At 39.4% G+C, this 15,954-nt stretch overlaps 1 protein-coding gene across 3 annotated transcripts; it reads left to right on the top strand.

Moving 5' to 3' along the window:
- Nucleotides 1-6: 6 nt before the first annotated feature.
- Nucleotides 7-10,192, top strand: efhb (EF-hand domain family, member B). 3 transcript variants are annotated; one of them, XM_012877713.3, is made up of 13 exons: nucleotides 7-389; nucleotides 1,223-1,285; nucleotides 2,472-2,615; nucleotides 3,357-3,528; nucleotides 4,735-4,845; nucleotides 4,952-5,081; nucleotides 5,191-5,271; nucleotides 5,351-5,427; nucleotides 5,517-5,671; nucleotides 7,114-7,294; nucleotides 7,410-7,637; nucleotides 7,973-8,154; nucleotides 10,034-10,192. In XM_012877713.3, exons 1-13 carry the CDS (start codon nucleotides 321-323, stop codon nucleotides 10,178-10,180), a joined length of 1,740 nt encoding a protein of 579 aa, XP_012733167.2. In that variant the 5' UTR covers nucleotides 7-320; the 3' UTR covers nucleotides 10,181-10,192. The 3 variants fall into 3 exon arrangements, with proteins under 3 accessions (XP_012733167.2, XP_012733166.2, XP_035991211.1); XM_012877712.3 differs by having other exon boundaries at nucleotides 3,354-3,528; XM_036135318.1 differs by lacking the exon at nucleotides 7-389 and having other exon boundaries at nucleotides 2,495-2,615; nucleotides 3,354-3,528.
- Nucleotides 10,193-15,954: the final 5,762 nt, after the last annotated feature.

The raw sequence follows: 15,954 nt of genomic DNA, 5'->3' as shown, positions 1-15,954 counted from the left end.
AATCAGATGTTTGCATTTATTCTCAATTTATTTGAACGTTTACTTCTACAAAAAAAATGCAAAAGACTGTTAATAATAGATGACAGCAAAAGACAGTTCAACATTTCATTAAAAAAATTATAAATAAAAATAAGTTAGTTGAAGCGACTTCGGTTTACATGGTAACAGCCTGTTGCTAGGCAACATAACTCTTAACGGATAGTCTTTCTTGAACGAGTCTGCCTTTAGCAGGTTTCGGAGAACTTCTTTAGCAACAACTTTTTGCTTTTGCTACACCTTAGACACGACTACCAAAAATTAGATTAACTTCTTAGTTCAAGATGAATTTCACTGACGGAAACGTCTGCTGCCAGCAAAGAGAAAGAGAGAAAAACCAAAACACACCGAGGGTAAGTTAACTTATTTATTTCCCCACTGCATGGTAATTTTTTTTTTTTTAACACAATGTTAATGAATTACTACGTGTGCCTCCTTTTGCCTGACGTGTTATGGAAGCCCTGTTTACAATAATGCCATTTTACTTTTTATTCACTGTGTGTTGTGGCGTGTCTCATCTTCCTTTTTGACAAAAACTCAATAGGTTCTCTGTGAGGTTTAGGCTTGGATGGTTTGCTGCCTCATCAAGCAGTTATATCATTAAACCTGATGGCTGTGAAAGTGTGGACAGATACCGTGCCTTGCAGGAAAATTAAATCAGCATCTCTAAAAAGTTTGCCAGCAACACAAGGGATGCAAAAGTTGAAGCTCATGTACTGGTTAGGTGTGGTACCTGCTGTAAACCCTGGCTTCAGACACAGTTAGTGTGTACCGATTCTTCTGCAAAGCCTTTACAATCCTCTCAAAGATGCAATTATCCTTGTTTCTTGTGCAACTTTTTTAACCACATGTTTTTGTTTCCTATTAATGTGCTTGATTACAGCTTTTTATGGCTTACCCTGCTGAGCAGTTACTCTTCTCCATTATTGTATAGGTCACACCAGGGACATAACATTTTCTCTCCTCAAAAGACTTTCAAGAAACGTGTTGAACTTTACATTTTTTAAGCCATAATATTTTAAAATTAACTGAAAAAACCCCACAATATACCACTCTGTGTGTAAGTACACCACATGACACAAGTGTTTCATCTTTTGACACGAGTTACTGAAATAAACTAGCTTAAATGCTTGTGATGTTCTAATTTACCGAGATGCACCTGTGTTTGTTGTTTTTCTTTTTCAAGCCGGCCGGGAAACTAAAACCAATAGGAGACAGAGCAGAGAGCTGCCTACAAGAAATCCCCCATGTAAGTTTTCTTTTGTAATGCAGAAGACTGATGTGTGGTCAAGATTCAAAGGGTTTAGTGATATTGTCTGTGCGCGTGTGTGTGTGTGTGGGAGGGTGGGTGGGTTCAGTTCAGTTTAATTTAATTTCCTGCCTTTATTGCTGATTAAGCAAGTGTAAAACTAAGTGGGGGGATTTTAAGAAATGTGCAAAACACATATAATGATGTTAATGTGGAAAAGCAATTAAATAGTGGACAGAAATTGCACACAGATAAAAACAAATAAAACATAAAAATAAGTGGAATAATCTAAAGAGCATAATCTTGAAATATATCTATATACTGTAGATATATCTATATAGATAGAGATTTCTATATATATTTGTTTTATTGGCTTTTACCTGCTTGAAGCAGAAAGCTGTGTAGAAGTCTCCTGCTTCAGCTTTTGATGTCGCTGTACGGTTTGCATGATGGCTGCTGCTCCAAACGTGTACAGAGAGGGCGTGAGCAGGCTCTAACAACGTTTAGCGCTCTGTTCATGCGGTCGCCCGGAAAAAAAGATCATGGATGGAGTCTGCAGTGACATTTTCAGCTCATCCTACTGTACTCTCTTGAACCTTCTTGTCTGCTCTGTTGCAGCTGAAGTGGCATGCTGAAATGTTACTACCCTCTCCAGCTCTTTGGAGCGACAGTAGGGAGGGAGTGATGCTTGGTTTAGTTTCCTCAGAAGGTGTCCCAGTCTGCACTGGGCCTGTTTCATTGTTCTATCTGGCTTCTCTTTTTGCTTAAAAAGGGGTTTATTTACTATGCTCCATCATTCTGCCATGGAGTTTGCTCAGGTTTCCTAGTTTTAGTTTATCACACCTGTAGTTCATCAGCTTTCGACAAACCTGCCAAGCATCAGTTACGTTGCTCCTACTCCGAGCCTCCTGTTAAATGCCTGCTACACTCCTGCCTGCTTCTTTCTGTGTTGTGTGGGGTTCTTATTTGTTGTTTTGCCATCAAAGCATGATAGCAGCATTACTTCTCTCCTCTGTGCAGACATCTGGGCCCTCAGATCCTCACATATAAGAATGTGTAGCTACATTTCTGCAGTATTACTTTGATAAAACAGATGATACCAGTTTATATTCTGAGACAGCAGACAGCTCTTGGGTGACTTGTTCATGCTTTTTATAATGTGTCACCATACATTTTAAACAACCAGCCCCCAACCCCGCCGGTTTTAAGGAAATTCCGCCGCAGTACCCACCCAGAACCAGGAGCAATCGCTGTGCCCCAAGGGAAGGCAAATGACCCAGATGTTGCCAGCACTCTGGTTCATGGCATCAGCACGAAACCATCCCTCTCTGTGAGTACAGCATAGGCAAACAACCTTAGGAGTGGTTTACTGGGTTCGTTTGCAGCTTTTGTGCATTACAATTTACACATTTATCAGGTTAAATACCCCACAGGACTCCTTTACAGTCTAGAAAAGGACGGATGCTGATTTAGCCTAGATAGAAAGAAAATGGAAGATGCAAAAGTATTTGTAATTCCACACTTTATTCACTATTCCTTTATCTAAATGTCACATCCATCCGTCCACCCATCCATGTATAAATAGCTGCCACAAATGTATGTTGAAGATTTGTTTTTATACTAAAAGACATATAAAAAACAGATCAGGTCATGTCATTAAAAATTGGCATCAACTATTAATTTGGAATTTCACATTTTCTTTTCATTAGGCTTCTTATAGCTCCCCATGACTTTGTCAAGTGTGGTTACTTTTAAATATTTAAATATCACTTCACAGGAAATAAAAATATGCCAACAGTTTCAGATCACAGGGATCTTTGATTTACTGACGGTGAAGTTTGTTATTTTTACCTGACATATAATTTAAAGCACAGATAAATTTAGAATCTTTGTAAGATAAGACGTCTTTATTGCCATTGCACAAATAAATATTACCATAAAACTGCGGATATCCATCAGTATTGGTGAAAAAGTAATAACACGTCTATGCTGCGTTTTCTGTGGTTTAAATACAACATTCTGAGGTTACGCCACTGCCTTACAATCAGAATATATGTTATTTTTCCAGCAGGGTGATGGCTTAATAAATCTTCCCCAAAAGACGTTCTTCCAACAGAAGTTGCAAGAAGACAGCGAGTCTATTTATGCTTCGAGAAGGAAAGCTCCGCTTGGTCGAGGGCCCGTCCAGGATGCTCCCGCCTGGTACAACGACGAAACTACATTTGGTGTGAAAACAGTTAAAGGTATTTCAGATTTCTTAAGGTTTTGAATGTGTGCGATGCGTTTTGGTCAACATACCGCCGCTGCATTTCATTTTAACCCTGTTTCTTAGCAGCTGGTTGAAATCCATGCCTCGTTCCCCAGAGACCAGCCTCCCTGCTTTAAACTATGCAGAATTAAACTTATAAATCAGTCATTTCTAAAGTGTACACACTCCTGGTGTGTACACTTTACCTGGTGTGTACCTGGTGTGTACCCCATGGTTAATTTTAAGATCTATTTTCTACACACGAAGTGACATTTATTCTGCATAATTCAGCCAAAGGAAAAACAACAAATTTACTGAAGGGAGATTAAGAATCAAGTCGCATAATTGTGTACACCGTTTAAGTAGCACTTGTCAAAGCCCATTTTGATTCAGTTTCTGCATTTAGTGTTTTTGCATTCACACCTAACGTCAATTAAGTAAATCTGATTAATTTAAAATAAAGTTCAGCTACTCTAGCTGGGCGCTCTTGACTTTTAAACACTTCCATTAGTTAGCTAAAGCCACAGTTTTGCATCGGCTTCTGGTGCAGCCTTCCATTGAGAATTGACCTAAAAGAGTCAATCTGACCCACAGTAATTTGAGGATCTCAGTGGAGAACAATACGTTGTGGTGAAGTTCGGTTTTATTAGAAAGACTGCATTCACCGGCAGCTAGGCAGTGCATGGTGGGGGTGTTCACAGAAAAAGGCTTTGTGGTGGAGCTTTGGCTCTTGGTTGTTGGAATTTAATTGAGATAATTTAAACTATTAACTATTTAACACCTCTGTCTTTGATTTTAGAGGTTTTTCAGTCATTCTACTACATCTCAGCGTAAAATTGTTACTGCAAAATTCTGAGCCATTGTTGTAGAGACAAGATTTTTTTTTTCCAGAAAGGATGCTGTGTTTAGAAGAAATGATAAATCCTAATTTTGTTTAGGAAAAATCATCTTTTGTAAATCTATTGTGGTTTGTATGGATAGAAGACTCATAAGGACGTGTTACCAAAACCGATTCTCCTAAATCTCAGTCGTCTCCTGTATATTTTGAAAATTAAAAATGCTGCATCTCAAAGATAAAGTATGTATCTGGTCTTTTCACAAATGCTGTGTTAAAATATTGAGTAAATATTTAGTCTTAATCACTAGAATTGAAAGAAGCGACCGTTTGCTTTGGATTTTGTCCCGTATTCCTTTAATCCAGGGCTCGCTGTGCGTGAGATCCTCAACCCTCCAGTAACAACAGAGGAGCTGGAGAAGGAGGCTCATGTGGGACACGAAGCTTACATCCGCAGTCACAATTCTTATTTTGTTGGTAGGATATATGCTTCTTTCTACTAGAAAATGTTTTTGTTGTTGTTGAACTGTAAGTCATTTCTGTAGTGAAACCTTTTAACGGTGTCTAATTGGCTTTATCTCAGGTGAACAAATTGACAGAAAATACAATCGTAATAAATTTAATAAAAACGGCAACTTTGGGATCGCCACACCCCACTTCAGCGATGGCCGCAATCTTGGCAAAACTCTTCACTGGGTGGGAGAGTCACACAAGTAAGTTCTGCGGCAATTTTTAACTGTGAATTAATCAGAATTTCAGTCAAACTTTTTAGCCACATGGTTCGTACCTGATGCGTTGAGGTTTTTCTACATTTTCTTGCAGGTTGGATACTCCAAATGCTCTCTGGAAGAGATCTGGCAACAAGGAAAAGTTGGCGTTGCAAATGGGCATAACCAGCAACACGTAGGCGTTTGCTTGTTCTTCACTAAATTTCTCCATGTGCAGCTGAAGGTCCTCATGTTTGACTTTATCAATCCATCAGTCTTTGTAGGGGGAGAAACGCTTTGCCCGTTCCACCTGAACACACATTTGGGGTTTCCGTTCCAGCAGATCAGTATGGTAAAAACGCCTCTCCATGTGCTGAAACACAAACTGGGAATCTTGTCATCAGAAAGCCGAGAATCTTGTTCGGCCTTTTTACTCCACAGGAGCAGGAGAGATTATCCACTCCGCTGAGCCGGGGGAGTTTGTGAGAGGTGTAGACTGGCAGCGAAGCCTGGTTAATGCAGTGAGACACCTCCTCATGAAGGCCAACTTCCACCACTTTCCCACCCTGATGAAGGCTTTCAGACATTATGATAAGGTACGCATGAGATGCTACAGGCAGGCCTAGCTAAACTTTCAACCTGAGGTCATAATTTACGTCTCACATAGAGGTTACGTCCATTAAGTGAATGGTTATGCCGCTCTGAGGTGTGATAGTTGAAGATAATCCAAGACGATCTAACCAGAATATGAATTAAATGGTGAAAGAAGCCTGATGAGGTGGTTCGGGTACCTGATCCGCCAGCTGACTCCCTTCGGAGAACACCGGGCACTGGAAGGACGGATCGATGTAAGGACTATAGAAACCCTCTGGCCCAAGAAACCTTGTGACTGAGCTGGAAAATGTGTATAGGCAGCAGGATGCCTGGCTTTCCAGCTGGACCTGTTACTCCCATGACTCATTCTCCAATAGGACATAATGTCTACGTCTCGGGTGAATTATATTTTCTCAGGTAAATGGGCAACGCCTACATGCATGCCATGCTGTTCTGTTTACATACCCTGTCACCGCTCCACACCTTGCTGCGTCATCAGCAGACAAAAGTTGTCCCAGGTTGTCCCCAGTTTGCTGCTAATTCCTCATAAATAAAATCCCAGACTTGCTCATTCACGCAATCATTTAGTCAATTATTAATATCAAATTGCAACTTTTAAACACATAATACAAAGCATTTTTTTTATCAGGCAAAAACAAGTTTAGGTATAGTTCCTTTAAGTAAATAAAAGCCCTCAAAGTAGTTTCTAAACAGCTATAAATTTGCCTGTCCAGTTGAGTTCTCATTCTTGGAAACGTGTTGCTTTTGAGCCTTGTCCTGGATCCAGTCTTTTAAATGCCTTCGGGATTTGCTTTGTGATTTTTATTTTTCCCCTGGTGTAGACACAAGTAAGTATAAACACTAAGGGAACTTAATTGCTTACAATGTGGTAATTTCCACTTTCCAAAAAAGTAAAAAAACCTAAATAACTAAATTTTTTTCCAAAGTTTGAAGACATTTCGCTTCCTATCCAGAAAGCTTTCTCTATTCAAAATGTCTGGACTAGTGTGGAGCTCTATCTATCGCACAACAAAGGCCTTGTAATGGCTTAGATAACATGCAAATTAAACCAAAACAGGTCCACCCCCTTAGTAATGGGGAGTCGTTAAGGTCGTTGTTGGGCTGCAAATTGAACCGAAACTGGTCCACACCTCTGCAACGGGGAGTCGTTGCAGAGGTGTGGACCAGTTTCGGTTCAATTTGCAGCCCAACAACAACCTTAATGACTCCCCATTACTAAGGGGGTGGACCTGTTTAAATTGCCTTAAAAAATGTGCTGCAGGATTATTGTAAGACACCCAGACCTATGCAAGCCAAGTCATTTAGTGCCTTATCCACACATTGGGGGCATTATAGGGTTATTTATACCATCCAACTTTGCACAAGTTAAACATCTTCAGCAGAGAGACAAGTAGAAAACGCTTGTGTTTGTTTTGTTTTCCAGAAAGGGAAGGGCCTGATCGACAAAGAAGATCTCCAGGCAGTGTGTCACGAGTTCAACCTGAAACCGAGTGACAAAGTTCTGCATGACCTGATGGAGTACTGTGACACAGATAAGGATGGATTTATCAACTTTACGGAGTTTGCTAATTTTCTAAACTGGAAGGACAAGATGCCCATCAGCGGTCGGTGAAAGGGGCTCAGGCTTGGTTTTATATTTAAATAAATATATATTGCTGATCACCTATCATCTCTAATTAGGTCTCAGAGACAGATTGTTATTCTAATGTCCCCCTGCAGATCGTCAGTCCAGCTCAGCTCCAGTCCATTTGGACAGAAAACCATCATCAGAATCAGATGAACCTCTTTCCTCCCACACTTTGATCCGGCCCGAGGACCTGGAGCCCCTAGAGCCAGGCAGTTCACAGAAAACTGTCAGGACCATCAGGAGACCCAAAGCAGCTTTAGGACACTTCTGCACCTCCGCCTCAGTCATTGGGGCTAACAGTGACGTGCAGCCCACATCAAGTGAGTCTGGAGCAGGGCTTTGACTGAAACATATGCATATTATTGACCAAATAACTGGGTTATCAATGAATGGTTTGTCCAAGAAGAGATTGGTTAAGCAGAAAAATAATCTTTTTTTCTAGCCAGAATAAACACAATTGAAAAGTGAGTGGAATAATAGGAGATGGCAAAGAAGGTCCTAATTGTATTTGACACTAAAATAAATAACCATTGGTTTATGATTGCAGGAGATAAAGGATTAATTTATCACACCAATTTTCTCTTGTTGTAATTTTAATTTATTCTGCAGATTCTATAACTGATCCATTTCCTTGATTAAATGACTCCTTTCTCAGATGATCGCGCCTATGGGATCCCGTCCATGCGCACCGACCTTCCAGCTCCACGCATCAAACGAATCAGCGACAGAATCAACTACGGTGATTTATCCACAGCTGCAGAGCTCCTGCATCCATCAGTCCATGCTCTCCGTGGTGTTCACGAGGAGCACTTCTTCTGTCCTCGTAGCAAAAAGGAGGTGAGCCATGAACCTGCGGTCAGAGGTGATGAATGGTCTGTTGTGGGAATTTGACGGCTAGTTTGTGAAAGAAAAAGTTTCTTAATATGGCCCTTTTTTCTGTCGAAGCTGAAAAAGCAGAGGCAAAAGAAATGCTATTGATGATGACTGTCAACTTGGAGGGTGAAAAAAAAAAAAACTAACATTAAAAAAATCCAGTTCAACTCTATTTATTTACGGAGCACCAGTTCAAAACATGGGGGAAAAAAGCTCCTTTTAAGACAATCAATATCAATACAAATTCATTCAATATTAATCCAGTGGAGTCCTGTCATATAGTGGCATTAAAACCGTCTGCACACAGCACAATTCAGTTCTAACTGTAACACAATACAGTGAAATTCATCTGATGATTTAATCCGAATTTTTAAGAAGTTAGCTCTAAAGCTGCAGTCACTGTTTATAATACCATGTACATTATGTTAGGGAACTGAAAAAAAACGATGGGTTGTCAAATCATTTTGTAATCAAGTCCTATCACTTTCCTGCTCCTCCATTTTGTATACCATGTGTATATTGGGATAAAGGGATCTCAGTGCTCTGAATTACATTACTTTTGACATGACATCTACATCTGTTTGTTGTTGTTTTTACTCCATATCTAAGGATTTCCTGTCTGATGAAAAAGTAGAATGCTCCTTACATCTACCAGTGCCCCCAAAGGATCTAATTATTATCAGCTGAAATAATCAGAAAAGCAGCCAGGCGACTGTGAGCTGGAGCCAATCCAAGCAAAGCTGAAGAAAAATAATCTTCATCAGATGAGAAATTGCATCAGCATAGCATAGTTTGAAATATTGCTGCAAATTAGGGGGGAAAAAACTGTCTTAAATGTCATAGCAGAGACGGATATGTGAGGAATATATAGCATCTCAGCATTATTTATGCTTCAGATGTTTTTCCTCAAAAAATATATGGCAGCTTGGGTTGACTGAAGATCAAATCACATATGCTATGGTTTCAAACGTGGTAACAGAGCATTATTTACCTAATGCTGCATATCTTTCTTAGCCACTGAAATGCAAGCCAGACATGTAATGTTGGCAATGGCGGTATATGTTAGCCCAGATAACTGCATAGCATGTCACCTTGCAGCAATCCCTTCTCCTCACCAAGCCTGTGGCAGCGGCCAAAAGGAACTTCCCTTTTTGGCACAAGTTTCTTTATAGTTTATTCTGAATTTGGAGCAGCTTTAGCAGCAGCAACAACTGTAATGCATTTGATTTTTAATATTAACTGGGTGACATTTAATCATATTCTTAAGCAGACTGTGTCCCAGCTTTCTTGAAATTGCCCCACTACTGATGGAAAAAAATTACTACCCTTAGTTTAGAAGGGTTAGATGGGTGGCCTTCATTCAATCAGCAACAGCAAGACTGAGAACAGGTTGCTGAAGAAGACAAAAAAAATAAGTAATATAAAAAAGGTCTACATCTGTTTTAATAAGACAAAGAGAATCGCTGCTAAATTATACCAGTGTTATCTGCAAGAAGTGACACACAACAGTATCTCACTGGAGGCCTGGGATTCTTCAGCCTGGCTTGGTGAGCCTAAATGTAACTCTTCCAAGGAATGTTGACAACAAAGTCTGAACCTTGAACCCAGCAGGAAGTTTCATCGTCTCTCTGCTTCTGGTGCCTGCTGGCTTCTCCAAGTTCCAGCTGAATGAATGAGAAGCAGTGGTTGGGGTCAATGTGATCTTATAGAGATTTTGTTGCAAGAATGAGTTGCAAAAGTCATAAAGTGTTCATAAAATGAGCGTTAATACAGTAATTTCTTAACTTTTTTTAAGATTTGTCCTCACTGTTCATTCTGACTCCTCTTAACCTCTCCATGACAGATTAAAGACATATTCGGGAATATTGGTGTGGATATTTCTGAGGAAACGTTTGAGGAGGCCTGGAAGCTGGCGTCCATGAAGCAACCGAACGGGGAAGTGTGTGTCGAGGTCTTCCGTAACACACTCAAGGAAATAAAAGCAATGTAACTCAAAGTCTTACCGATGATATATTGCTTTTTTTTTTAAAAAAACTTGTTTATTTTTTTTCATTTTCTACATCTGTGCTGGTATAAATTAGCGTACAAATCATCAAAATCAAAAGAGAGAATTGATGCAACAAAACAGGAAAAAAAAGATTATTCTTGAATTCACATGTTTTCAATAGGAGCCATTTTATTGTATTTAGACATATCCATTTGTTTAATGGTGTCTGAAGGCCTGAATGAATGTCAGTTTTCACCTTTTCTTTCCTAAAAGGGATACAAAGTCCAACAATTGTATCTGGAAATAACCTGAAGCCATCCATCAAGATCATAACATATATCAGAGTAAAAGAGCTTTAACGTTTTTTCCCTGAGAAATAAAAAAAAAAAAATAGGTATACATTTTAATAAGGTGTGACAAAACACTACACTTAAGTATTATTTGCATAATTTTTTGTAACATTTTTATTGAATAAAGTACGTGGATAAATTACGGGGTGTAGGGTTCTTAATTTTCGGGGTTTGTAAAGCTTTTAAGTCATATAATTTAACACAATTCCTATTAACTGTTAATTTTAGGTTAAGTTGAAGAATTTGGGGGCTGTCGTCTTTTTAATTTAGCAATAGTACAATCTACCTTTTGTTGTTGTCAGGAAAAAAACAGCATGATGCTACCACCACTGCAAGACAGACAGTGATAGTGTTCTTAGGATTGAAAGTTTCCCCTTGTCTCCTCCATAGGTCCAATCATTCTGCCCAGAGTCTCACACTGTAAAATAGGAATAATAATGCATATAATTTAACTTTATAGCTTTTACCTTTAAGAGAGAATGTGTTGTGGTGGACAGACAAATGTTTGCACCACCAAAGTTTATGCATTTCAGTAACTCAAAAAGTGTAACTCATCTATACATTAACTACACGCAGTGATATATAGTTATGAAGATAAGCGTTTATCTGTTAATTATGATCATAATGGCTTACAGATAATAAAAACCCAAAATTCAATTTATCTGAAAATTAGAACAAAAGACAAAAAAAGGGGGGGGGGGACAGGTTACTGAAATAAAAATATTCAGTTGTGGGCTTTACAATCATGGAGAAGACTGCTGACTTCACAGTTTTCCAGCTGTCATTGACAAACTCTACAAGTAGGGCGAGTCACAAGACGTCCTTGTGAAAGAAGCTGGCTTTTCATAAAGGACTATCCCAGAAGAACAGTGGAAAAATGGGCTGCTGCTGGACTCTGGTTCTTAAAGAGCCTCCACACAAACGTATCCAGAACAGGGGCTACAACTCACATTCCTTGTTTTAAGCCACCCTTGAGCTCAAAACATCAGAAACGTCTTACCTGGAGAAAAAGAAGTGGACAGTTTCTTCCCAGAGTCTGGAGGGTGAGTGTTAAGGCACAGAACCCAAGTTGCTGTAGGTCCAGTGAGAAATTTCCATGATCAGTGATAAGTAGGGTCCATTCCCAAGCTGCTGGTGTTGGTACATGGTGTCAAGTTCAAAGGCCATTGTATGACGATGCTTAACTGGCCTGAAAAATGGCCCAACCCAAACCCACGGAGAATCTATGCAGCCATGTCCAAAGGAAGATGAGAGACACGGACCCAACGATGCAGAAGACCCGAAGGCCGCTGTTAAAGCAACCTGGGCTTCCTGAACACCTTCTCAGGGCTGCATGGAGTAAAAGCTTTGGTCGTGAAACATTGGATATTTGATTGTTCAGTTTCAGCTCTCCTGCAGCTAAAAAAAAACAAAAAAAAAAAACACCCAGTCCTTTCAGCTTTAGGTTGCATTCGAAAACATATTCACATTATATTAAATTACATTAACCAACATTAAACTGAGTGAGACGGCTTAATCCAATTAGAAGGATTGGATTAATTAAATTAATGACACCGGCTGGCACTCAACAGTGACTAATCCAAATGAAACAACATTAAACAGTTTGAAACTATGAGGAAAACATTGGCTTTTGTGTGCTTTAGAGTGATTTACAGGCGTGCTAAATTGTTTAAAGTGTTTTCTACATATCTGTGCACGTTCTAACACGAGCTAGGCCAGCCACTCTCACTTAATCTCATTATGACTCCACAAGACGTTCAGCTGGAACCAAAAAAAAAAAAAAAAAAAACCCACGCAAACTTACAGACAGCCCTTATTCCTTTACAGAAAAATTAGACTAATCCTCCACGTCTGTCATTACGCATGAATAAACGAGCCGCTAATGGCAGCGTCCCTTCTGTTGCTCATAGGTTTTTGTTATCATTAATAATGCAGGAGCCAGTTTGAAGAATGCAACGAGACAGCATTTATAAATGAGCGTTATGTGACGTTTTTAAACAGGTGACGTGTTTCTAACAGAAAGGTGGAGAATTTTGGCACCGTTTGTCGTTTACGCCAACAGATGAAATTTTGTGGCAAATATTTTCACATGGAAGGACACTGATGTACCTTTAAGGGGAAATGTGTTTGAACATGTGCTGCTGATTTTATAAGTTTGCTCACTTAGAAAGAAATTAGGTTTTCATTTTTCATAGCAGTTTAGGGGACAAAAAGACAAACCTTACATAGACATTCAAATCAATTTGCACGTACATTTATTGAATGTAATTGTTTTTTTCTCCTACCAACACATCAGAATTTGTTTTGTGACAGCTCACTCAATCAATTGATCATTCAACGATCAAAGATCAGATCACAATTTCGATTTCCTCTACTCCAATCTCCACAATGGAAAATGATAAAAAAGCTTTGAAAGAACATCCAGCAAAAGTTGGTAGCGCTCCAAAACGCTGGAACGGGGCTAGACCAACTAGAAGCTGGGCGACAGCGTGACAACTGGTCTCATTATTTGGGAAAAGGGTAAATATTAAGTAAAAAATACCTTCAGGGTGTCATGTGGCTCCGTGGTAAAGCAGGCGCTTCACAGATGAGACTATAGTCCTCGACACAGCTGTCCCAGAAAACCCTGGGACTGGGACATTTACTCTGTCCAAACTCTAACCCCACCCAACATCCTGTCCAGCTGCTAGTGAATTAGGGCCACTAGTTGCCAAAAAAAAAAACTAACTTCTTAAAACAAAACAACAAAAATTAGCATCAACTGCAAACTGAGCTCCATACAAGTTCTTGCTTCATGAGGGGAGGACACACACCACTTAGTGTGTAATAACCTCATACGGGTTCCAGTTTTCAGTATTTCCCCAAGCTGCTGAATGACCTTCCATTGGGCATTAGACAGGCCTCTTCACCTTCTGATTTTAAATCTCTTCTTAAAACCCATCGCTTCCTTAGCTTTTAACACAATCTGAGATGTTGACCGTGTTTTTTACTTTCATTTTATTACTACTTTTATTTACCATTTTGCATCTTATGATTGTGTATAGCACTTTGGTCTTTGTAGGTGTTTAAAGCGCTACATAAGTAAAATTCGTATGGTAGTTTCAACTACTGAGGTGCACCCAGATAAATGAAGATGAAGATTACAAACAGCAAGGTAAAGAAATTGTTGACTTAAGGAAAAAAACTGGTGCATCTTTTTGAAGAAAAAAAAAATGACATGCTCAGAGTACGGGAAGACTAGAGCCTCCTCTTCATCAGAGAGGAAGCTGAGGAGATGATGCGTATTTTTAAATACCCACGTCTGCAGATCTCCAGCGCCCTCAAGTGGGCAACCAACACCGCCAGCATAATAAAGACAGTTTACTGGGTTTATTGGGTATGACAATATACCAAAACACCCATTAGACCATCTGTTAATCCCAACTGGTTGTTTGAGAAGTCAGACAGAAAATACTGCAAAGGTGTGGAGACAAATTAACTCTATATGTCAAAATTTACCTGGAGCTCGGCGCTTTTCTTAAATAAGGTTAATACTCCAATCCTTTTTCATTTAAACCTTTTGTTTTAAAGGTGTTGGAAGAAATTACGACATCAGAAAAAGTATGCTCCCACATCTAACACTGGGGTTAGCAACCTTCGCTGTCGAAGGAGCCAATTTACCCTCAGTCCAGCTAAATAAAATTAATTTAGAGCCACAAATGTGACTTGTAGTTTTTTTATAAATACCTATAGAAAATGTGGTCTCATTTTTGAAGAACCATGATTTCACATCTATTTGTGGGGTTTAAATTAAAGAAAAAGGGGTTGCAAAAAGTCGAGTTATATTTTCTTTTATGGGATTTTATATTTGACTATATAAATTAAATTACGTAAAAAAAAAAATAGCACACAATTTCCAACTTATTGACAAGGTAAATAGATCTAAAGGTATATTACTGGTACTTATAGAGTACAGTGGAAATTCAATGTCATTATTCATTGAATATCAATATTTAAAAACATTACTTGGTTCTTTATCATTTTAACCAAAGTTATAAGAGCCACTAGGAAAGGCCCAGAGAGCTGCTTGTGGCTCCAGACTCGCAGGTTGCAGACACCTGTCCTAACATATCCAGAGTGTGGATGCAAGTGTTAAAAAAGCTGAATGAGTACTTTTTAAGGTTTGACCATCCGTCCCTTTCCTCATCCCAGCCCAGCATGCTGCAGACATCCTCAACAGCTAGAGGCCAGTAGCATTAAGATCCTGTCAGCACAGGAGATCTTTCAGAGTGCAAAAGAAACTCCTGAAGACCTCATTTATCTCTGCGGTGGCATCAGCCATCTTCTATGGTGTGGTCTGTTGAAGCAGAAGCTTATCTGTAGCTGAGAGGAAGTGGCTGGATAAACTCATCAAGACGGCCAGCTCTGTCCTGGGATGCCCCCTGGACCCAGAGCAGGTGGTGGGAGAGAGGAGGACTGTAAGAAAATCACATCACCGATGGACAATGTCTCCATGTCCATGCATGGAGCTGTTGCTGAGCTGCAGAGCTCTTAGTGACAGACTGCTGCATCCCAGATGCTCCAAGGAGTGCTTCTCCAAGTCCTTCATCCCAGCTGACTCTATAATCTCTGCTGCTTATAACAAACTCATAAAGTGTTTCCATACATGCTAATTTTTGCATCGGTTCTGAGCCAATTAAGAATCATTTAGTATCTTAGATGCTAACGTACATTTGCACATGCTTTAGTTACACAAAGGTGTTTTCTTGTACACAGCAGCTGATTTACACAACAATGTGTGTAAATCAGCTCCTGTTTTTCCTTTTCTTCCCCTTGAATAGCGCTTTAATGGAATTTATGCATTTTTAACCAGAATATATGCTGTATTATCAATTAATAATTGCATTTTCCCCCTTTTGTTCCCCTTTCTGATATGTTCATCCTCTTTTGCTTTGGGTTTTTTATTCATATTACTTAATACAGAGTGTAACTACAGTGTTTTTGTCACTGCCACACCCACATTTCCATATTGTGGGAAGATAAAGGTATTTCTATTCCATTTTGATCCCCAAAAAAATAAAACCAGCTTGGAACAGATATTTGTGGGCATATTGATAAACTGCATCACGTGAACTCTGTAGCTCTAACATGCCATTGCACTCTCACACGCTGCAGAAATGACCACCTGCTGCTTAATCTCACATTAGTTGCATTGAAAGGTGAATACATTTTTGATGTGATACTTTTATAACATTTTCACCAGGGGTGCACCGTGCAAGTACATGGGGTGGAGGCACCATGGGAGTTTGGTAAGTTTACAATGACCACCTTTTCTATGCATTTTAATCATTGTATTGCCTCTTTAAGGTTCAGGTAGTTCCAGCCAACATGAGCAGAACAAACGACTGCAATCATCAAGGCCTGTTAGCAGACTTTGATGTGCTGGAC

The sequence above is a fragment of the Fundulus heteroclitus genome, chromosome 3 (genome assembly GCF_011125445.2).
Source record: "Fundulus heteroclitus isolate FHET01 chromosome 3, MU-UCD_Fhet_4.1, whole genome shotgun sequence".
NCBI lineage: Eukaryota > Metazoa > Chordata > Actinopteri > Cyprinodontiformes > Fundulidae > Fundulus > Fundulus heteroclitus.
Note: the sequence above shows the minus strand (reverse complement) of the source record. Positions and strands in the feature narration are given on the sequence as shown.

Coding starts and splice junctions, on each gene's coding strand:
- efhb (XM_012877712.3), top strand. CDS start 321: ATGAATTTCACTGACGGAAACGTCTGCTGCCAGCAAAGAGAAAGAGAG. Junction 3,529..4,734: donor TGGTGTGAAAACAGTTAAAG/GTATTTCAGATT, acceptor CCTTTAATCCAG/GGCTCGCTGTGCGTGAGATC. Junction 5,272..5,350: donor ATGGGCATAACCAGCAACAC/GTAGGCGTTTGC, acceptor TCAATCCATCAG/TCTTTGTAGGGGGAGAAACG.